Here is a 23022-nt window from a genome sequence, read left to right as displayed (position 1 = left end):
TAAATACAAATTCAAAATTCCGGCCTTGTGGCTTATTAGTTTCCCTGACGTTTTAAAAAAAGCAAAACTGTCACTAGCAACAAAACCCTCTAGGGTGGAAAATGATGAAGATATAATTTGTCTGACAAACAGTCCTCATTATAACTGGTGCCGTTATTTATTTTGGTTTAAACCTGAGCAAGGATATAAAGCAGAAAGTGTGTATCAATGCTAATTCCAGGTGATCACTGCACTTCACATTTGTCAGTTCTTGGGATAGAAGTGGTCTGGGGCCGGAACGTTTTTTTATGTGTCAGTGTTGTTGCAGGGAACCACAGCACGGTCGGTTCAACCTCGTCCGTTCAAATATGAAGTCCCGCGGCGGTTTGGCTGCTGATGTTGGTAAATTCAGTTTAGGGATGGAGTTTTATCGCCTTTGACAACGAATCAGGTCAGATCGCGCTCTGAGGGGGAGGAAGAGGGAAGTGTCAGGTTGGGGAAGACCAGCTGCGATCGTCAAACTATCGTCCGGGTCGAGCAGCGGGGCACAGGCCGCAAAACAAGTAACAGATACATAAAGAACCTGTTGTTCCGAGGGGAACAGGACTGCATTCTCACCGAGACTGGTGTATTGACTCCATGTTAATCTTGATTAATAGGATATCCGTCGAATTTGAATAGCTATTCGATGTTTAATAATGACTTCCTGTGTTACTCTTGGAAGACAATTAAAAACTATTTTTTCCTTGGGTAACTCTCCGAAATTATTTGTCTTCTATCCTTGTTTTGTTTTATCCCCCCCCCCCCCCCCTTTTAATGCCGAACATTTTCTTCTGTACTCTTTATCTCTTTATGTACGTCTCCCACTTCGGGTGTCTTGCATTCTCTATCTTTTTGTGCATGCTGTACCTGGTGGCTGCAACTCACCAATTTTCCTCTTTCCTTTGTAAAGAGACTTGGTGACTGACTCGAGGGTCCATCCCTGCATTCCATATGGAGCTCGTATTGTCTTTAAGCTGATACATTCATAGCTTTCTTCTTGGGTATTGGTATGCTTTAACTGCATCTTGCAAATGATGGCCATAGCAAACTGCACCTATACGTTTAAATGCCTGACTGCATTTGAAGGGAATCAGATTGAAATATTCACATTATGTGTCATACATATGACTTTGTGTTTATAAGGGTCTGTGTGTGTAGACTGCTGTTGGATTTTATAGCATTTGAAGTAAGCACAGTATTAACATGTTACATGTAGAACATTACTGAAATCCATGATTAGAACTAAGTTTCTCAGATTTCTTTTGAGTCAAGAAACTAAATTGTAAAGTAAGTTCATTCAGTCTGAGTGCAATTTTGCTGACATTGTCAGTGATATCCATTCCTGTGAAATAATAAATAAAATTAGACTGTCCTCTTTTTCACTCATTTGTTTTTGGTACCTGTATGAAGAGATCCAGTTGACCATATATAACAACATATATACTCTGGGTAATTCCATCATGCAGCCTCTTTGCTTTCAATAATAGGTTTCTAGTAACTTGTGCTGTGTGAGAAGTGAGGGGTAAGGGATGATGCTTGGTGTGTTGGACTATGATATTTTCCACCCAGGAAGCAGACATGTCCTCCACTCTTAAAAAAAAATCTCAGTTTAACTCTTATCCGTTGCAGTGATTTAATGAGGGGGGCTTGGTTTGAGCTGAACTTTGACAGAAGTTAGAATCCACTAAATATGAGTCATTATGATTAGGGCAGGATTCAGGGAGGGGGGCTGGGGGGGAATGATATAGGCAGGATTTGTTCTGTTTGATTTTACTTGCTTTGAACTAACAGGAGTCCCCTTTATAGGTATGTTCCCAAAAAAATGCCACAAGTAAATGAAGAAAGTGTGGAGCTAGGGCTAACTGAAGAGGGCCTTATTCCACCAGGTCGCAAGCAGCAGTTATGTAAGTAACTGCTTGTATGTGTTTTTTTTTTAAAAAGCTATCACTTGTGTCATAACTGACTTGGATTATGGTGTCTAATTCACAATTTGTATGAAGTTAGTAGATCTCTGGTAAGGCAACAGTTGAAACTGCTATTGCATGTCTCAGTATCCCTAGGTTAAGAGGAAAGAGGAAATATAAACCAATGTTCCCATTCTTGCCTGTGATCAAGCAACTGTGATGGAATGTCTCATACATGAACATTATGTCACAAGATTTGAGCTCTACTACAACAATATTGTGCATTCTTCTAATGCATTTAACACAAATGAAACATCCCAAGGCACTACATAAAGCGCTCAAAACAAATGGAAATGAGTGTTGACAATGCAGTTTCTTAGCTATTTTCAGCATTCACTGTGTTGAGGAAATGGAGCAGAAGAAACCAGGATATCATCCAGCAGCAGTATACAGCCTCACCAATGCTGCCATTGAATAGTTGGAGCTATGCAAAAGATAATGATCACAGTAGATTTAAAATAGTGTTCTCCATGTTTGTTCCATTTTGGAGCTTTGTGTTATATACGCAAAGTTGTGCTGTAATCAGTTAGTGGGCAGGAAACTACACAGCTTTCATTATTCTTTGTCTTTCAAAGCAGCATCGTCAAGTATCGGTATAGAGTGTCTTAGCAGCTAGCTACGTTTGACATTTTAGCACCAAGACTGAGTTTGATGAGCTTTATGCACTAATCTTGGTTTTTGTCTTAAACTTTACACAACACTTAAAATTTAATGTTTCTTTTTTCCTTTTCTTTAGTCTGTGAAGAATGTCAGGAACTCTTTGAAAATACATGTCCAGTGCATGGCCTGCCACCTTTTATAAAAGATACACCAGTCGACCTTGCGTCACCTTGCCGAGCCTTCTACACACTCCCCCCTGGTCTGGCAGCAGGGCCTTCCCAGATTCAGAAGCAAAAGCTGGGTATCTGGTGTGTTTCTAAGGCACTTCCCAGAGGTGTTTTCTTTGGACCTCTCGAAGGAAAACTGGAATGTGATGATGTAAATGGGATAGCATCATTCATTTCAAAGGAGGTACAGAGTATGTTCGTAAATTCTACTTCCCAGAGACTGCATTATAGATGGGGGATAATAAATCATAACATTCATCAGTCCAAATTGGTACTTAAAGTTCAGAATGAAGAATCTATAAGTTAGGGTAGAGATCTTTCATTCTCCAGCATATTGTTCATTGCCATTTGTTCACTGACATCATTGTCTTTGCCTTGCTGCTTTCTTGTTTTTGCAGGTGCTTTGCAGTTATTTTTAAATAATGATCCAGAATCAAATCCCATTGTAATTGTCAGTATGTTAGAGTTATAGAGATGTACAGCATAGAAACAGATCCTTCAGCACAAATCACCCATACCGACCAGATATCCTAAATTAATCTAGTCCCATTTGCCAGCACTTGGCTCATATCCCTCTAAACCCTTCCTATTCATGTAACCATTCAGATACCTTTTAAATGTTGTAATTGTACCAGTCTCCACCACTTCTTCTGACAGCTCATTCCATACACACACCATCCTTTGCTTGCAAAAGTTGCCCCTGAGGTTCCTTTTTAAATCTTTTTCCCTCACCTTAAACCTATGCCCTCTAGTTATGGACTCCCCACCCCAGGGAAAGGTCCTTGTCTATTTACCCTACCCACGATTTTATAAACCTATATAAGGTCACCCCTCCGTCTCCAACACTCCAGGAAAAATGGTCCCATCCTATTCAACCTCTCCCTATAGCTCAAATCCTCCAACTTTGGCAACATCCTTGTAAATCTTTTCTGAACCCTTTCAAGTTTCACAACATCCTTCCTACAGGAGGGAGACCAGAAAGGCACACAATACTCCAAAAGTGGCCTAACCAATGTCCTGTACAACTGCTACATGACCTCCCAGTGCTCTGACCAATAAAGGAAAGGACACTAAATGCCACCTTCACTATCCTATCTACATGAGACTCCACTTTCACGGAACATAGAACATAGTACAATACAGCGCAGAACAGGCCCTTCGGCCCTCAATTTTGCACCGACCTGTGAACTATTCTAAGCCCATCCCCCTACATGATCGTATAATTATCCATGTGCTTATGCAAGGATTGTTTAAACCTCCCTAATGTGGCTGAGTTAACTACATTGGCAGGATTAGTGGTGCTGGAAGAGCACAACAGTTCAGGCAGCATCCAACGAGCAGCGAAATCGACGTTTCGGGCAAAAGCCCTTGATGAAGGGCTTTTGCCCGAAACGTCGATTTCGCTGCTCGTTGGATGCTGCCTGAACTGCTGTGCTCTTCCAGCACCACTAATCCAGTATTTGGTTTTCAGCATCTGCAGTCATTGTTTTTACCTAACTACATTGGCAGGCAGGGCATTCCACACTCTTACCACTCTGAGTAAAGAACCTGCCTCTGACATTTTTAATGTATCCCCTCATACAAGCTGACATCATCATCCTAAGAAAGAGAGTTTCACTGTCTACCCTATCTAATCCTCTGATCATCTTGTATGTCTCTATTGAATCCCCTCTTAGCCTTCTTCTTTCCAATGAGAACAGACCCATGTCTCTCAGCCTTTCCTCATAAGACCTTTCCTCCAGACCAGGCAACATCCTGGTAAATCTCCACTGCACCTTTTCCACTTCCTTCCTGTAATAGGGCGACCAGAACTGTACACAGTATTCCAAGTGCGGCCACCCTAGCGTTTTGTATAGTTGTAACATGACATTGCAGCTCCAGAATCAATCCCTCTACAAATGACAGCTGACACACAGTATGCCTTCTTAACAGCACTATCAACCTGGGTGGCAACTTTCAAGGATCTATGTCTGTGGACTCCAAGATCTCTCTGCACATCCACACTACCTAGAATCTTTCCATTGACCCAGTACTCTGCCTTCCTGTTATTCTTCCCAAAGTGAATCACCTCACATTTAGCTGCATTGAACTCTATTTGCCCAATTCTGCAGTTTATTCAAGTCCCCCTGCAACCGTCTTCCACATTGTCAACTACTCCACCGACTTTAGTGTCATCTGCAATCTTACTAACCCATCCATCTCTGCCTGTGTCTAAGTTATTTGTAAAACTGACAAACAGCAGTGGTCCCAAAACAGATCGTGTGGCACACCACTAGTAACCGGACTCCAGGCTGAATATTTTCTATCAACCACCACTTGCTGCCTTCTTTCAGAAAGCCAGTTTCTGATACAAACTGCTAAATCACCCTCAATCCCCTGCCTCCGCTTTTTCTCCAACAGCCTAATATGACGAACCTTATCAAAGGCTTTACTGAAGTCCATGTACACCTCGTCAACTGCCCTACCCTCATCTACATGCTTGGTCACCTTCTCAAAATATGCAAAGAGGTTTGTGAGAAATGACCTGCCCTTGACAAAACCACGTTGACTATCTGAAATCAAATTGTTGCTTGCTAGATGTTTATAAATCCTATCGCTTATTATCCTTTCCAAAACCTTTCCCACAATAGAAGTAGGGCTCACTGGTCTATAATTACCTGGGTCATCTCTACTGCCCTTCTTAAACAAGGGCACAACATTTGCAACCCTCCAGTCCTCTGGTACAAAATCTGTAGACAATGACGACTCAAAGATCAAAGCCAAAGGCTCCGCCATCTCCTCCCTAGCTTCCCAGAGAATCCTCAGATAAATCCCATCTGGCCCAGGGAACTTGTCTACTTTTGCTCCTTCTAGAATTGATAACACCTCTTCGTAACTAACTTCGATCCTTTCTAGTCTAATATCTCAAATCTCCTCTACAAGGTTTTCCTTTTCCTAAGTGAAAACCGATGAGAAATGTTCGTTTAGCACCTCTCTGATCTCGACAGGGTCCACACTCAACTTTCCACTTCTGTCTTCCCACTTCTGGCCCTATTCCTACCCTAGTCATCCTTTTATTCCTCACATACCTATAGAAAGCTTTAGGGTTCTCCTTTATTCTACCTGCTAAAGAGTGCTCATGTCCTCTCTTTGCTCTTCTTAACTCTCTCTTTAAATCTTTCCTAGCTAATCTGTAACTCTCCATTGCCTCATCTGAACCATCTTGTCTCATTAACACATGAGCCTCCTTCTTCTGCTTAACAAGAGATTCAATTTCAGTAGTAAACCACGGTTCCCTTACCTTATGACTTCCTCCCTGCCTGACAGGGACATACCTATCAAGGACACGCAATATCTGTTCCTTAAACCAGCTCCACATTTCCATTGTTCCCATCTTCTGCATTTTGCTACCCTATTCTGTGCATCCTAATTCTTGCCTAATCGCATTTTAATTGCCCTTGCCCCATCGATAACTCTTGCCCTGTGGCATGTATCTATCTTTTTCCATCGCTAAACTAAACCTAACTGAATTAGGGTCACTCAGTCCAAAGTGCTCACCTACAACTAAATCAAACACCTGGCCTGGATAATTACCAAGCACCAGATCCAGTGTGACTTCCCCTCTTTTCAGCCCTTCAACATACTATGTCAGGAAACCCTCCTGCATGCATTGGACACAAATTGATCCATCTGACATACTATACGTTTAGCATTTCCAATCAATGTTGGGGAAGTTAAAGTCCCCCATAATGACCACCCTGTTCACTCCTACCCAGAATTATTTTGCCAATCCTTTTCTCCACCTCCCTGGAACTCTCTGGAGGCCTATTTTAAAAATTCCAAGCAGTGTGACTGCTCCTCTCCTATTTCTAACCTCAGCCTATACTACCTCAGTAGACGAGTCCTTGTCAAGTGTTCTTTCAGCCACTGTTATACTGTCCTTGACTAACAAGGCCACACCTCCCCCTATTTTACCACCTTGCCTGTTCTTAATGAAAGATCCAAACCCTGAAACCTACAACATCCATTCCTCACCCTGCTCTATCCATGTCTCCGAAATGGCCACAATATCGAAGTTCCAGGTACCTATCCATGCTGCAAGCTCATCTACCTTATCTCAGATACTTCTGACATTGAAGTAGACACACTTCAAACCAGCTTGCTGTCGCCAGCACATTCCTGTGACAGTGAAATCCTGTCCATGTCCTCCCTACTCACATCCTCCTGTGCACTGCAACTACTCCTCAGGTTCCCAGCCTCTTGCTGAGTTAGTTTAAACCCACCCGAAAAATTTCCCACCTAGAACTATGAATCTGCATGCCAAGGTCTCTTTGTTCAGCAAGACTCCCCAGGACCTTAGTGCTAAGTGTATAAGTCCTGCCCTGATTTGCCTTTCCAAAATGCAGCACCTCATATTTATTTAAATTAAACTCCATCTGCCACTCCTCAGCCCATTGGCCCATCTGATGTAACTGGCTGACCACTCTACCTCCAATTTTGGTGTCATCTGCAAACCTACTGACTATACCTCCTATGTTCACATCCAAATCATTTATATAATGATGAAAAGCAGTGGACCTAGCACCGATCCTTGTGGCACACTACTGGTTACAGGCCTCCAATGTGAAAAGCAACCCTCCACCACCACCCTTTGTCTTCTAACTTCGAGCCAGTTCTGTATAGAAATGGCTAGTTCTCCCTGTATTCCATGTGACCTAACCTTGCTAACCAGTCTACCGTGAGGAACCTTGTCGAACACCACACTGAAGTCCACCGCTCTGCCCTCATCAATGCACTTCGTTACTACTTCAAAAAAAAACTCAATCAAGTTTGTGAGACATGATTTCCCAGGCACAAAGCCATGTTGACTATCTCTAATCAGTCCTTGCCTATGCAAATACATGTAAATCCTGTCCCTCAGGATTCCCTCTAACAACTTACCCACCACTGACATCAGGCTCACCAGTCTATAGTTCCCTGGCTTGTCCTTATCATTTTTCTTAAATAGTGGCACCATGTTAGACAACCTCTAGTCTTCTGCTCATCAAGGGGCCCAGTAATCACTTCGCTAGCTTCTGACAGAGTTCTAGGGTACACCTGATCAGGTCCTGGGGATTTATCCACCATTATGCATTTCAAGGCATCCAGCACCACCTCCTGTGATATGGACATTTTTCAAGATGTCAACGTCTATTTTCCCACATTCTCTACTTTTCATATCCTTCACCACAGTAAATATCGATGCAAAATATTCATTTAGTATCTCCCTCATCTCCTGCGGTTCCATACATAGGCTGCCTTGCTGATCTTTGAGGGGTTCCTATTTATCCTTTTGTCCTTAATGTATTTGTATTTGTAAAATCCCTTTTGGATTCTCCTTAACCCTATTTACCAAAGCTATCCCATGTTCCATTTTTGCCCTTCTGATTTCCCTCTTAAGTGTACTCCTACTGCCTTTATATTCTTCTAAGGATTCACTTGGAGTCCTTGGTGTTTAACATGGATACCACAGTTTTAAGACTTGCCAAGTTGTTGCAGTAAATTCAAATGAAGAAATTACTTGTCAAGTTCATAACCACCCATCTCACATCAGATACTAGGTCCTGTCTGACAGTGACGAGTAAATCGAGATGTAGAGAAAACTACAAAAACTGTTTGGCAGGAGTGATTTTTTTTTGTCACTCCTGGTCTACTGCATCCGAACATTAGTTTGTTAGTATTTTGCAAGATTAGTTCCATTCAAGTGAGCAAAATTAGGATGGATATCCAGCAGTAGCTTCTACATTGTAAAGGTGTTCTTGTACATGATGTTTTGTTAACAAATGAATATAGTTGAAATGGGTTGGATTTGTAGCATGTATTTGGGAGAAGTATTAGTTTTAATTATGGCCTTTATTAAATAATCACATGTTTCTGACTCAACAAACCTGAATTATATAAATAATGTGAACATCCTTATTGAAATAAGATGCACAAAGATGCAGTACAGTGTAAGTGCCAGGCAACTAGACTTTGTGTGATAACCCGTGCCCCAGAAGGCTGTGGAGACCAAGTCTCTGGATACTTTCAAGAAAGAGTTGGATAGAGCTCTTAAGGATAGTGGAATCAAGGGTTATGGGAATAAGACAGGAACAAGATACTGATTGAGGATGATCAGCCATGATCATAATGAATGGTGGTGCTGGCTCGAAGGGCAGGATGACCTACTCCTGCATCTATTGTCTATTGACTGTGAATATACAATTAATCTGGGTGTTTTCATTCTTGCATCCACTATGACTGACTGACTGACTTATCTTCATTACCACAGTTTAGAGAAAATGGTGACAAAGTAGAATTACCAGAATTACAGAGGGTCAACCAATCATTCTCAAATTGGATGAGGTAATATAGTCTTTATGTATGCATGTAATACACTCAGGCACATTGTTAGAGAATCGTTGTTATTACATTTTGCATTATCCTGAATGCTACTTGTATTGCTAATTGTTGAGGATTGAAATATGAAAGTACTGTAAAGGTTTAAGAGGGTCACACCTGATCTTGGTGTAATATGTATGTTGGCACCTTATCCACTACCTCAAACTTGAAAGCATTCAACAGAGTAATTGTTTCTAGTTTGAGCACTCTTCTAACAATGGGAGCTTCCAATGTTTTTATCTGTTGAAATCATTTGTTCTATCATCAACGTAATTTGATATTCATGATTTTAATAATCACTGGACTATTAAGTTAAAAATCACACCACATCAGGTTATAGTTCAACAGGTTTATTTGGAAGCATTAGCTTTCGGAGCATTACTCCTTCATCAGATAAAGGAGCAGCACTCCGAAAGCTAGTGCTTCCAAATAAACCTGTTTGACTATAGTTCTGGATGTAGATTTTGCTCGCTGAACTGGAAGGTTCATTTTTCAGACATTTCGTCACCATACTAGGTAACATCTTCAGTGAGCCTTTGGACGAATCACTGCTGATGTTTTCTGCTTTCTATTTATATGTTTGGGTTTCTTTGGGTTTGTGATGTCATTTGCTCTGCCCTCATCAATCCTCTTTGTTACTTCTTCAAAAAACTCAATCAAGTTAGTGATACCCTGTACATAATTTCTCACACACAAAGGCCATGTTGACTACCCATAATCAGTCCTTGCCTATGCAAATACATGTAAATGCTGTCCCTCAGGATTCCCCCTAACAGCTTGTCCTTACCACCTTACTTAAATAGTGGCACCATGTTAGCCAGCCTCCAGTCTTCTAGCACCTCACCTATTGCTGATCTAAATATCTCAGCAAGGGCCCTGGCGATCACTTTCCTAGCTTCCCACAGAGTTCCAGGGTACACCTGATCAGGTCTTGGAGGCTTTATCAACTTTTCACACCTCCAGCACCACCTCCTCTGTAATATGGACATTCTTCAAGATGTCACCATCTATTTCCCCACATTCTATATCCTCCATGTCCTTCTCCACAGTAAACACTGATGTAAAATACTTGCTTGGTATCTTCCCCCAATCTCCTGCAGTTCCACACATAGGCTGCTTTGCTGATCTTAGAGGGCCCCTATTCTCTCCCAAGTTACCCTTTTGTCCTTAATGTATATGTAAAATCCCTTTGGATTCTCCTTAACCCTATTTGCCAAATCTATCTCATGTCCCCTTTTTGCCCCCCACTCTGATTTCCCTCTTAAGTGTATTCCTACTGCCTTTATACTCTTCCAAGGATTCACTCAATCTCTGCTATCTATACCTGACATATGCTTACTCCATTTTCATTGCCTTCCTCAGCCATGCACTCAGTGAGTCCCTTTCTCACTGTCACAGTGCCATGAACTGTTCAGCCCTCTACTGCAGTTTTTATGTCTTTTTTTTGATTAAACCCTCAATTTCTCTAATCACCCAGCATTCCCTACACTTACCAGCCTTGCCTTTCACCTTAACAGGAACATAATGTCTCTGGACTTTCATTATCTCATTTTTGAAGGCTTTTCATTTTACAGCCATCCCTTTACCTGTAAAAATTTGCCCCCAGTCAACTTTTGGAAGTTCTTGCCTAATACCGTCAAAATTGGCCTTCCTCCAATTTAGAACTTTAACTTTGAGGTCCTGTCTATCCTTTTCCATCACTATTTTAAAATTAATAGAATTATGGTCTCTGGTCCCAAAGCACTCTCCTACTGACACCTCAGTCACTTGTCCAGCCTTATTTCCCAAGAGTAGGTCAAGTTTTGCACCTTCTCTAGTAGATACGTCTACAGACTGAATGAGAAAATTTTCTTGTAAACACTCAACAAATTCCTCTCCATCTAAACCCTTAATACTATGGCAGTCCCAGTCTATGTTTGGAAAGTTAAAATCCCCTACCATTACCAACGTATTATTCTTACAGATAATGGAGATCTTACAAATTTGTTTCTCAATTTCCTGCTGATTATTGGGGGATCTGTAATACAATCCAAATAAGATAATCATCCCTTTTCCTATTTCTCAGTTTCACCCAAATAACTCCCTGGTTGTATTCCTAGGAATATTCTCCCTAAGTACAGCCATAATGTTATCCCTTATCAAAAATGCCACCCCCCCTCCTCTCTTGCCCCCATTTCTATCCTCCTTATAATATTTATATCCTGGAACATTACATTGCCAGTTCTTCCATTCCTGAGCCACATCTCTAATTGTTCTGATATCCCAGTCCCATGTTCCTAACCATGCCCTGAGTTCATCTGCCTTTTCTGTTAGGCCTCTTGCATTGAAATAAATGCAGTTTAATTTATGTTGTTCCCTGCTTTGTTCCTGGCTGCCCTGACTGTTTGACTTGCTTCTTTTCCCAATTGTACCAGTCTCCGGCTGATCTTTTTCCTCACTATCCTCTGGGTCCCACTCCTCCACCTTACTAGTTTAAATCCTCCTGAGCAGCTCTTGCAAATCTCCCTGCCAGTATATTAGCACCTTCCAGTTCAGGTGCAATCCATCCTTTTTATACAGGTTACTTCTACCCCAGAAGAGATTCTAATGATCTAAAAATGTTAACCCTTCTCCCCTCAACCAACTCCTCAACCACACATTCATCTGCTCTATCCTCCTCTTTCTGCCAAGGTGTACAACTGCCTCCTGTCAATCCCACTCCCCTTTGAGAATATTTTGCATTCTCTCTGAGATATCCTTGATCCTGGCATCAGGAAGGCAACACACCATTCTGATATCTCACTGTTGGCTGCAGAAATATCTGCAGTGCCTCTGACTAGAGAGTCTCTTATCACCATCGATTGCCTGGAACCTGACGTACCGCTCATTACATTAGACACAGTCTCGGTCCAGGATCTTGGCTGTTTGTGCTACATTCCCCTGAGAGTCCATCACCCCCTACATTTTCCAAAACAGCATACTCGTTTGAAATGGGGATAGCTACAGGAGACTCCTGCACTATCTGCCTCCCTCTCCTAACTTTCCTCGTGGTAACCCATCTACCTGACTGTATCTGTGGTTTCTTTCCCTTCCTATAACTGCCGTCCATCACATCCCCTAGCTCCTGTAAATTTCTCATTGCCTGTAACTGCGCTCCAACCAATTCATGCGATCTGATAGGATTTGCAACCAAACACACTAACTGCTGACATAATCATAATCTCCCACATCAGGAAGAGCTGACATGAAGAGCACATCATCTACTAAAGGCCATCTTTGCACCTTAATCTACAGAAAATATCACAGTCTTACTACTCTTAAAAAAAACTGCTCCAGGCTAATTTACTACATATGTTTTATAGTTTTAAATTTTAATCAAGAGACAGATTTCAATAAAACATATAGCCAAAAATAACCCACTCTACTCACTATTAAGAAAAGACAGCAAGGTTACACTTAAAATCCATGCACTTATCTGCTCCTGGGCTTTGAGCTCTCCTACATGTGTTCCTCCAAGGTCAGGTGTGAATTTTGCTGTTTTTTAATCTTTCTTCGATGCAGTCTAATGCCCAGAAATACTTGAACTCAAACAGCAAAGGCAGGAGCTGTGCAGTTTCACTGCTGTGTCAGACAGCAGTGTAGGGCTCTCTCGCTCTCTTTCTCACTCACTCACTGACCATGTGGCCGTTGTCTTTGTTCTCTTCCTCCTTTTATTAAAGTGCCATGGTTTTGATATTTTACTCCCCAAAGTGCCAACATACTGCAACAGCTTATAAAACTGTAATTACTGCTCCTGGAATTTGAGGATATTACCTCCAACACCTAAAATACCTCAAAAAAGGAGCAACTCTTACAGCCACAGTTTTTTCCCGACTTCCATCTTGGATTACCCAGAATGCTGGGCCGTTTCTTACTCTTTACTACTTTCACTTGAAAAGGTACTTTTGATTGATCATGCTTTCTGAGAGATTTACTTTTGGGAGCCATTTTCAGATGACATGTGCTCTCATGCTCAATGGCCGTTGGTCTCCCGAATTTTCAAAATGAGAGAAAGTGAGGACTGTAGATGCTGGAGATCAGAGTTGAAAAATGTGGAGCTGGAAGAGCACGGCAGGTTGGGCAGCATCCAAGGAGCAGGAGAATCGACATTCCCTATGAAGGGCTTACGCACAAAGCGTCAATTCCCTTGCTCCTCGGATGCTGCCTAACCTGCTGAACTCTTCCAGCTCTAATTTTCAAAATGCCCTTCCTTATTACATCGCTAACATCATACCCTCTCATTGGTCAATACAATAAAATCAAATTCAATTGTTTTTTGGTCACCTAATTACGTTTCAATTGTGTCAACAGCAACCAAAACTCCGGTATGCTTTTAACAGTCAATTGTTACATGTATCTATTTTGGAACAGCCTTTCACAAACACGTGCTGTCACAATTTCTCAACTCAGAAATGCACTTTGTCTTGAAATAACTATACACTCTTGCGACTTCGTAACAACGACATCAGTCTTTTAGCGTGATCACACAGAACCTAAAGACTGGGACCTCCCATGATTATTGTTGATAGTTCCAAGGCGCAATGAAGCAGCAACAAGCTACTTGATTCTTCTTCCTTAATTATTTTTCGCTCACAAAAATGAGAAGCCAGTACAGTCACATTGTTTAGTCTGGCTGCTCAGTGAAGTGATAGAGCAAACTTTTATTTCAAACATTTTTAATGTAACTAGCCCACCTATGTATTGTGCATTGGAAATAATTCCTTTTGAGAGAGAGTGCAAGGATAAACAGCTTAAGATGCATGGAACTTGTAAGATAAAATCAATCTGTGAAAGTCCTGAAATGGTCAAATTGACTGTTTGTCATTCCCGATGCTTGTTTGTGACTACCTGGTCATCTTTTGAATAACATCATTCTAGTATTTTAATATACTTTTAATAATTCAAATATAAAAAGGGACTTCAGTACCATTCACTGCATGACTTTTTTGTAAACTGATGATTTATTCTTTTCTGCTGATTTACTCTCTCAAATCTACATGTTTCACCGTAAACAAATCTCAAATGGATTACATATGAACTAATTCTAGATGATGTCAAAGGTTCAGATGTATTAGAGGATACTGGAGAATTAGCATAGTCTGAATCTACTCGGAAGGTTCAGAAGGTGTTATAAACTGTGAAATTACTTTGATATTTTATTATATAATGCCTTATTTCTCTTCGGACCACATTCCTCTGTCCCTTCTCACTCCTGCCTCACCCTTCCTGCACTTCAAAGATGTCTCTATGCTTCTGCTTTGCATAAGAATGAGAGTAGTGTGGGTATTTAAAATCAAATATTACACATTACTAAATAGTTCAGTACTTGAAGGTGTGAGTTGTTCAAATGGGCAACTGTTAGTGTCTACAGAAACCTGGCGTTAATTAAAGTTTGCTGATAAACTTGACTTTTTTTCTCAGATATGCAAACAAGGCGAAAACAAAAGAAGAAAGCAATGCAGTCATTTTCCAGTTTTATGGAAAAATCTACTACAGGGTTTCTAAAACTATTGAACTGGGTCAAGAACTTCTATTATGGCCAGAGGAGAATCAAGTTCAAGTCACGTGTGAAGTAAAAGATTCACATACGGATAAGGAGACAGTCAAAGTTCACACTGGTAAATGTGGTATGCAATCTGTTTTCAAACTTTATTGTAAAAACCATGCATGATGGTTTCCGTAATTCAACAAGGAGGGAGTTCATTTTGTTTCTGAAGTTCCACTTGGATACAATGTGGAATTATCATCCATATTTCCATGTGGATGCTGCTATTTTGAATTAAAGCTTACTGTGAGGTGGGTACTGGTATTGTTTACTTTGGAGTACTTCTGCAGGGACTGGTCCATGTGACTGTATACATGCTACACTGAACCATAGTGTTTGGTTCATTCACTCCTTGTCAATTGAAGATGCTGTCTGTTTCCACCACTCTTCTGGTCATTGAGTTGCAGTGTTCTTCCATTCCCTATAGATAGAATACATTCTCTGTTTCTGCCACTCCCAGTAAATAAGAAGAAGTTTTGTTTTTGGTCCCCCTCTAGATAGGACACAGTCTCTGGTTCAACCACTCTTAGTAAGTAAATCACAGTCTCTGGTTTTGCCATTTTTTTTCAAGGATTAAATAATGGGGACTGGTTGCTTAAATTTGGGCTTATTTGATTGAGTTCAAAAGTTAGAGGAATTATTCATCTGAGGTGTTTAAACTGATGGCAGATTCAATCAAATAAGAACCATTTCTTCTAGTGGAGGATTCCAGAGCATAATATTAAAACTAGAGCCAGACGAATCAGCATGGAAGTCAGGAGCTGGTCAAAATCTGGAAATCTGTCCTGAAAAAAAAACCTGGTTACTGGGTCATTTGTAACTTTCAAGACTGGTGTCAATACGTTCTTGATGGATAAAAGTTATCAAGGGATATGGATCAAAAATCAATAATGGAGCTGATGTACAGAATAGTCATGATTTGATTTAATTGACTGGATAGGGGTGGAGGGGTGAATGCCTATACTTATATTTGTATTCCATTCCTGCTAGAAAGGAAACAGTCTCTTCCTCAGCCAAGTAGAATAACACCTTTTGGTATAATCAAACCCAGCAAGTGAATGTTCAATGTCTACTTTTAAAACTCACATCTTTGCTATGTGAACCCATGAATGGAGATGTTCAGATATGGTCAATTAATCTTCAAGATATTCAGTTTATACAAATGTGTTCTGACCGTGTCTCGAGGCACTATTTTAAGAAATGACTGTCACTAAGAACAAGTTAACATAAAACAGCTGATTTCAGCTTCACACATTGTGTTGTGTTGTGTATCAATACTTCCACTTTAACTATTAATTATGCTTAGACAATAGCTTCAGTCTAGAGTTACTGTGGAGATTTTTTTTACTTTATAACTTTTTGCTTGAGTTAGCTAGGTGATCTCCGATCATTACATTCTGACATGTTTGTATGTTGAATGCTGTGACTCTTCGTTAACAGCTGTCCTGAATGAAGAGTCCAAGGATAGTACATCTGACGTGCCAACTGAGTCTCCTCTGTCTATGCCATTATGCACCAAGTCACCAATAACTGAAAAACAGCCAGGGACCAAGAACATAGTGAAAACAGATCAGCCAGTAAAGAGATCACAGCGGCTTCAGATCAAACATAAAGCACAGAACACATCATCAGAGAACAGAGTGAGCTGGGTTGCTTTGAGACGACAATCAAAATTAAATGGGGCCACTAATGGTGAAAACGTGCAGCCCCCAGCCCCTCTGTCCAAACAGGGTAATAATACTAAGAAACAGCATGACCCTGGAAATGACAAAATGATACAAGATATTGAAGAAATTAAGTCCAAAAGACAGAAGAAAATTAATCAGCGTGGACTTGGCGAGAGGACCTTGAGGTCATCAATGTGTAGCAAGGCCCTTGGACTCTATGCAGCTGGGAAAGTTCAAACAGTACAAACTGGACTCCATTCACAATTGCTGAACCAGCAGCTACCAAAACAAGGCAAGGGAAAGAAAACGATGTTGAGAGACAAACAGGAAAATCTTGAAGCAAAAGAGAAATGTTGCACTCAAAACACCGAAGCTAAATCTCCAGGGAGTCATGGAGCAAAAGAGAAATCTGATGGTGGTTTGGTCACACCACACCAAGAGGTAGAGGAGCTCAAGCTTCCTGCTGAAAATGGAGAACCGCATCGAGCTGTTGGCAAACGTAAACCAAAGACTAAATCTGGGAGCAGGCGAAAGTTCTGCAGGCGTGACAGTTCCCAGATCGACCCCAGTGAGAGGAGGTACAGGTGTGATGACTGTGGAAAGGGTTTCATCCAGTTGTGCCATCTGAAGAAGCATCGGTTCACTCATACTGGACACAAACCTTACCTGTGCACTGAATGCGGGAAGAGCTACAGCTCGGAGGAGAGTTTCAGAGGTAAATGGAAGGGGCTACCCGAAATTACTGTTGTAATTTTCAACCAAATAGGGAGTTAAACTCTGGACTTTTTTTTTAATGCATTGTATTCTTTGTGTTATCTGTTAGATAACACTGGTAGACCAGTGAACTTTATGAAGGAAAAGCAAGGAATGCTTCTAGTTTTACATAGGAAAGTATTATCTATTGATGCTGACTGAAACTATTTTAAAAGTACTTCTTTGTGCATTTCAGTGTTGTATTGTAATTAATTCTATGTCAAATGAGATGATGTACAGAATTCACCAAGGATATTATTTCATAAGCAGCCATTTGGATTTGCTTGAGTCGAATCCAGCAATCTTTTTGCATGACTGACACTTTCCATCTGAATCCGGCTGTTTGTGAAGATAGCTGATGGATAATCGGCTGGTACTCTTACATCCTTTGTGAACAGCAGGTAGCATGCGTTTCTCACAGGTTACATGGTGAGCGGCACAGCTCACTGTAAAATGTATCAACACTTTGGCATAGTTGATGTAGCCATGACATGAACACACACCATGCCCCAAAGAAGATTTTTTCCACCATTGTAGAGCTTAAGCAGCACCTACTGCACCTCCCAATGTGCTGCAGCACTATATTTCCCCGCAGAAGGTAATGAATCAGTTAAAGGAAAATTGAGGGCTAAAGTAAACCAAAGTCATGCTCCTATTTCCTTAGGTAAGATACTTAATCACAACAGTTGTGACCAAGAAATGACTGCATGCATGTTTTGCTAGATTATTCTGCACTGTCTGCTTGTTATTTTTTGTTAACCTCCCTTTTGTTTGAAAAGCCCACCAGATGCTACACAGAGGCGAGCGGCCATTCAAATGTCAACAGTGCGACAAGGCCTACGCATTGAAGCGGGATCTCCGAGAACATGAGCGGGTGCATTCAGGGGAACGCCCGTTCGTATGCAATGAATGTGGAAAGGCATTTGCCAGGCCTCCATCCCTCCGGATTCACAAGAAGCTCCACCGCCTGAAGGCCATGAACCTCGGTAACCCAAAAGCCTGCCGCTGCAGTGTGTGCGACAAGGAACTGGCCAACCCAGGCTCACTGAAGAACCACATGAGGCTACACACAGGTGAAAAACCATTCACTTGCACATACTGTGGCAAAGCCTTCAGGCAGATTGGCAATCTTCGGGGCCACCAACGAATCCACACTGGGGAGAAGCCATATAAATGTGAAGACTGCGGAGAGTTCTTCTCTCAGTTGCCTGAGTTGCGGAGGCACCGGATTTCTCACACTGGGGAGGTTTATCTCTGTACAATATGTGGAAAAACATTGAGAGATCCACACACTTTCAGAGCACACGAGCGCCTGCACACAGGTGAGAGACCATTTAAGTGTAACGAATGTGGGAAGGCATATACCCTTGCTACTAAGCTTCGCAGGCACCAGAGAATCCACTTGACTGAGAAACCATTCAAATGCGATGTATGTGGAAAGGGGTACACCATGACCCAAAGCTTAAAGAGGCACAGGGCGACCCACAAGAAAAGTGATACACAGAGTTTAGGAGAAGTTGCAGAAGCTATTGCCTCTTTGGAAAAAGAAAACCCCGAAGACAAAATTATTGCTTTGACAGCAAAGCAGGTTAAGAAGGACGGCTTAAGCACCATCAACCAAGAGACTGTTGATTCGAGTGGAAATGAAAGTGTTGTTTTAAACCTTTATGTGCACACCTTTGAAATGGTAGAAGTCCCAAATACAGAACACAAGGAGAATGCAATGCCAAGTTCTGAAAACCAGAACTCTGGTGAATCCACTGTTACATTCCAGCAAGTGAATAGCACTGAAGGAGTGGATGGTGACCCCTCTCAAGATGTTGTTGCACAGGCTTTGGTAGGAAGTCAGCAACCTTTCAATGAAGATATAATAGAAATAATTATTCCGGACACTGAGGATTATGGAGAACGAGTTACCAGTAGAGGTGTTGTTGTAGAGCAGGAGAAATTGGCCAACAATGCTGTGGTTATTGAGGAGGATATTGGATTTAATACTGTTGCTGAGATTATAGAGATATCAACTGGCAGTTGAACTCCAATACCATTGCCTTTGTTAGTGTATCTGACTTTGTATTAAAATGCATTTGTGAATATGGAATGTTACATTTTTAGATCAATTTCACAGCGTATGACTCGTTTGTTTGCCTAAAACTACCCATGTCTGGATAGACATGACAGTGAAGATCCTGGAAGGTTTATCTTTGCACTCAACTCCCATTAATCACTTTGCAAGTGAAACTACTCTATTCATTTTTTTAAAAAAAGTATATAAAACACCTTTTTTTTTCTAATGGATTTACTTAAAATTCATTTTAAAAGTTAAGCATTGTGCTTAATAATGAGCATGCAAAAGAACAGATCCGGAATGATGTTATAGTAGGGTTTATCAAAACTATACCATTCCACTTCAATTTCCTTGCGTAGTTATAAATGTTAAGTGAATAGCCAAGAGTATAAAAGCAAAATGTTGCAAAACAATCACAAGTAGCTAACTTAGCCGAATGAGGCCAGCTGTCAGGGCAAAGGCAAGGTCAAATACCAAAGCGAGCAATAATTCACACTGCATCAGAAAAAAGGGGGAACTAATTGATTGGTAAATGGATTCTGATCCATATGGAATGTCCCAGGAAAGAAGTGACCCCATGCATTTTATAAAGGTGCAAGACCCAGACATGTTTTTGTTCACAGAGGTTATGCCCTCTAAATTTATGATCTTTTAGAAATGCAAATGAGCTGCATTGCAAGCCCAACTGATAAACTACATGAATTGTTCGTGCAATTTTTCTTACGCCTGATTATTGAGTCATGTTAGCAAGTTGTAGACTAACATTTAATGTAGGACCCGCTTTCTGAGTTTTGTAACTCAGTTTTGTAAAGGCAGTATCCTGTTGGTGGAGATACTGCTTGTGCAATGTTAATTGATGCCAAGTGCAAGTCATAAAGCTTTCAACATCATGTCTCCTTACCTCAGCTATAATCAAGTTCTGTACCACCAAGCAATTAAGTAGCTGATTGTTAAATAAAATAAATGCTGGAGTTATTCCCTGGTTACGACCTAAAAATAATTGGTCTGCACTTGTATCAGATGTGTCATAATTTGTTAACAATTCAGTGTGAAAATCATTGTTGTTTGCAAGGTATGTGTGGATTGGTCATCTGTTTCTTCCATGACACTGACAAAACCTGGGTGACTGCAACTCCAAATGTACTCCACAATGTAGATTTATGGAAATGTGCTGCTGAAATGACTCCAAATTGAGTCCAGTAACAATTATCAGTTAACTTAAATTAATACTACCACTTGATTGGAGAAGACGCTGAATGATCATCACAGGCTGAGCGTTCTAATCCCAACAAGGCAGTTTGCAAATTTTGAAATTGGGTCAAATGTTATGGAAATAAAAACATGGTATCAATAAAAGAGACAATATTGTTATAAAAATCCATTAGTTCACTCACCTTCTAGAAAACAAAAACCTACATTTGGCTGCAGGCCTATGACAATGGATGACTTTCTTAACTGTCCTCTGAAGTGGCAGAGTGAAATGTGGTTTGTACTGGACTATTTGTAGTGTTCCAGAGGGTCTGGCCATCACTTAAGGTAACTAAGACCTGTAAATACCAGCCGTGCAAGTGACATTCACATCCCCAGAATTATCTTTGTTAAAGGTTATTAGTTATTCATTAGAGATACCAATATTTTTTGAAATACTGAGGCATAATCATGTCAGAACATTAAAACAATGGTGCGGAAACAGGAATGACTGAAATTACTTTCCATGCTGTCTAGAAATTAAGGTGCAATATATCCTAATTGAAACACACAGCACTCTTTTCACCACTGTGTTTCTTTGCACTGATATGGCTATATATATATCAAAAATAATTATCAAATAAAAAGGAACTTGAATCGGGTGTTGCAATACAAGTCTTTTGGAACTCCTGATGGGTGAACAAAATATGATAGCTAATTATTATTGAGCGCTTGGTCAGGCCTCTGAAAATTCAGTGCTTTTTATTATGTTTTGTGTCATTGAAAGATTTAGCAACAGAGCTCAGAATTTTAGTTTCTGTCAGAATTTCCTAATGTGACAACCCAGCAACTGATAGCTGTCACACACAATTGGTTAGTTACAGAGAGATACAGTATTGACAGAGGAATTCATTCATCTCCAGCCCACAGCACCACAAGTACCACACGGCTAGGGCAAGATGACATATCCTACCAGACAGAACAGAGATTGAACCCCGTGCTGTAGGTGGCACCAGTTTGATCCAAATTGGTTGTTCGGTCAACTTACTCCTTAAGGAGTCTGAGATGCTAATGAGAGCATGTACTTTAATTTGCATGTCGTGTTCAGGAGTTTTGGTCAAGGCTCCGATTTAATTTCCATCATGTGGCTGACCAGGAATCTCTTCCTCTTATCTACAGCCTACCATTGGCACATGTTAGAAGGTTTTATAGATGGGTATGGAACCTGTTTGGTCCCATTATGAACCCATTCTTTGACCATCAAATCCTGAAATGTGACCAAGTCCTCCAAAAGCAGGGATGTCACCATTGTGTGAGCAGATCTGGGGGATCATTAGGGCGATCAAATCTGTGCTAATGCTTTGTGCACATGACCTGACTTAATTCCAATCTACTGATCATTCCTTTTACCTTTTGAAAGAATTTTCTTTTGTGAAAAAGTCTATATTATAACTGCCCTCTATAAAGATTGGTTTTCTAAACTCCTATTTAATTTTATTCTTTATGATTTCAAAAGATGTTCTTCTTGTCACAGTTCAGTAAAAATAAGCTATCAACGTTTGCCTGATAATAACCCTTCTTAATCTTGAAGCACTCTGGCATGTCAATACTCAGATCCAAGAGAACAGTTTAAAGTCTTCCCATTACTGTAACCCTTTATCCCCCAGTAACATTCAAGTGAAGTTGTTCTGTTGATTTTCCTTTAATGTGATTCGTAAAACTATTCATTACCTTCCCAACTGCGTCCAAATTTTTTGAACTAATTCAAATTTACTTCATTGCTTTTGCATTCCATGCCTGTAGGCACTATCCATGTGAATAAATTTGCCTTTTTTATTACATTAGTTGGTTCTGCTATAACTCATGTTTCTTCAAAATGGATTGGTTTTAACGCGATTGAAGAATTAAGACCGTCATTTGTACAACACAAACTTTCCTGACCTGTACCGGTTATAACGTGATTCCAGCCCCACTGGTTTAAATGGCGCGACTATTGCATGATTTTCTAATAAACGAGGTTGCACAAGAATGGAACTATCGTGTTATATCAGAATCAACTGTATTGATTTATTCTTCCACCTGTTCCTTTTATTTGTAAAAATTCTTGTATTTCAGAAGTACTTTCTTTCCTTATTCTCCTCATTCCCTTAGGCTCATTAATTTCCCAAGTGCTTACTCATTTCATTCTTTATTTTAAGTCCAATAGTTTATAAGGTGAGCTGTTCCACTCAATAGTTTCCCAACTTGAATTGGCTCTCCCTTCAGGTGGTGGAAGGAGACACTTTTCAACCTCCAGTTCTTCAGCAGAGTTTTGAAGAAAATCCAGTGAGGGTCTCCTGTCAATCTGAAGCAGGTTGTTCAGTAATAATTCACATGGTATAATTCTACATGTTGTAAAGGATATTTTGGCTTATGAGGGAACATGGCATGAATCGGAATTCTACCTGGGCTCCATGATTAAGCTATAGAAAAAGATTATGTAAAGATATTTCCCATTATTGACAGTGCTTTTCAGACTGAAGGATATGAACAGCAAGCATGAGTGCACCACATCTGCAAAATTCCATTCAAGCCA

The 23022-nt window shown here is 40.6% G+C and overlaps 1 protein-coding gene across 6 annotated transcripts; it reads left to right on the top strand.

Moving 5' to 3' along the window:
- Nucleotides 1–297: 297 nt before the first annotated feature.
- Nucleotides 298–19311, top strand: znf408 (zinc finger protein 408). Of its 6 annotated transcripts, none has more exons than XM_072591821.1 (7): nucleotides 298–381; nucleotides 1828–1925; nucleotides 2722–2996; nucleotides 9102–9175; nucleotides 14651–14856; nucleotides 16215–17156; nucleotides 17974–19311. In XM_072591821.1, the coding sequence occupies exons 2-7, from the start codon at nucleotides 1844–1846 to the stop codon at nucleotides 19224–19226; spliced, it is 2832 nt and encodes a 943-aa protein (XP_072447922.1). In that variant the 5' UTR covers nucleotides 298–381; nucleotides 1828–1843; the 3' UTR covers nucleotides 19227–19311. The 6 variants fall into 6 exon arrangements, with proteins under 6 accessions (XP_072447922.1, XP_072447923.1, XP_072447921.1 ...); XM_072591822.1 differs by having other exon boundaries at nucleotides 316–430; XM_072591820.1 differs by having other exon boundaries at nucleotides 321–542.
- The last annotated feature ends 3711 nt before the right edge of the window (nucleotides 19312–23022 follow it).

Source organism: Chiloscyllium punctatum, chromosome 22 (genome assembly GCF_047496795.1).
Source record: "Chiloscyllium punctatum isolate Juve2018m chromosome 22, sChiPun1.3, whole genome shotgun sequence".
Classification (NCBI taxonomy): Eukaryota; Metazoa; Chordata; class Chondrichthyes; order Orectolobiformes; family Hemiscylliidae; genus Chiloscyllium; species Chiloscyllium punctatum.
This window is presented reverse-complemented; position numbering and strand designations above follow the sequence as displayed.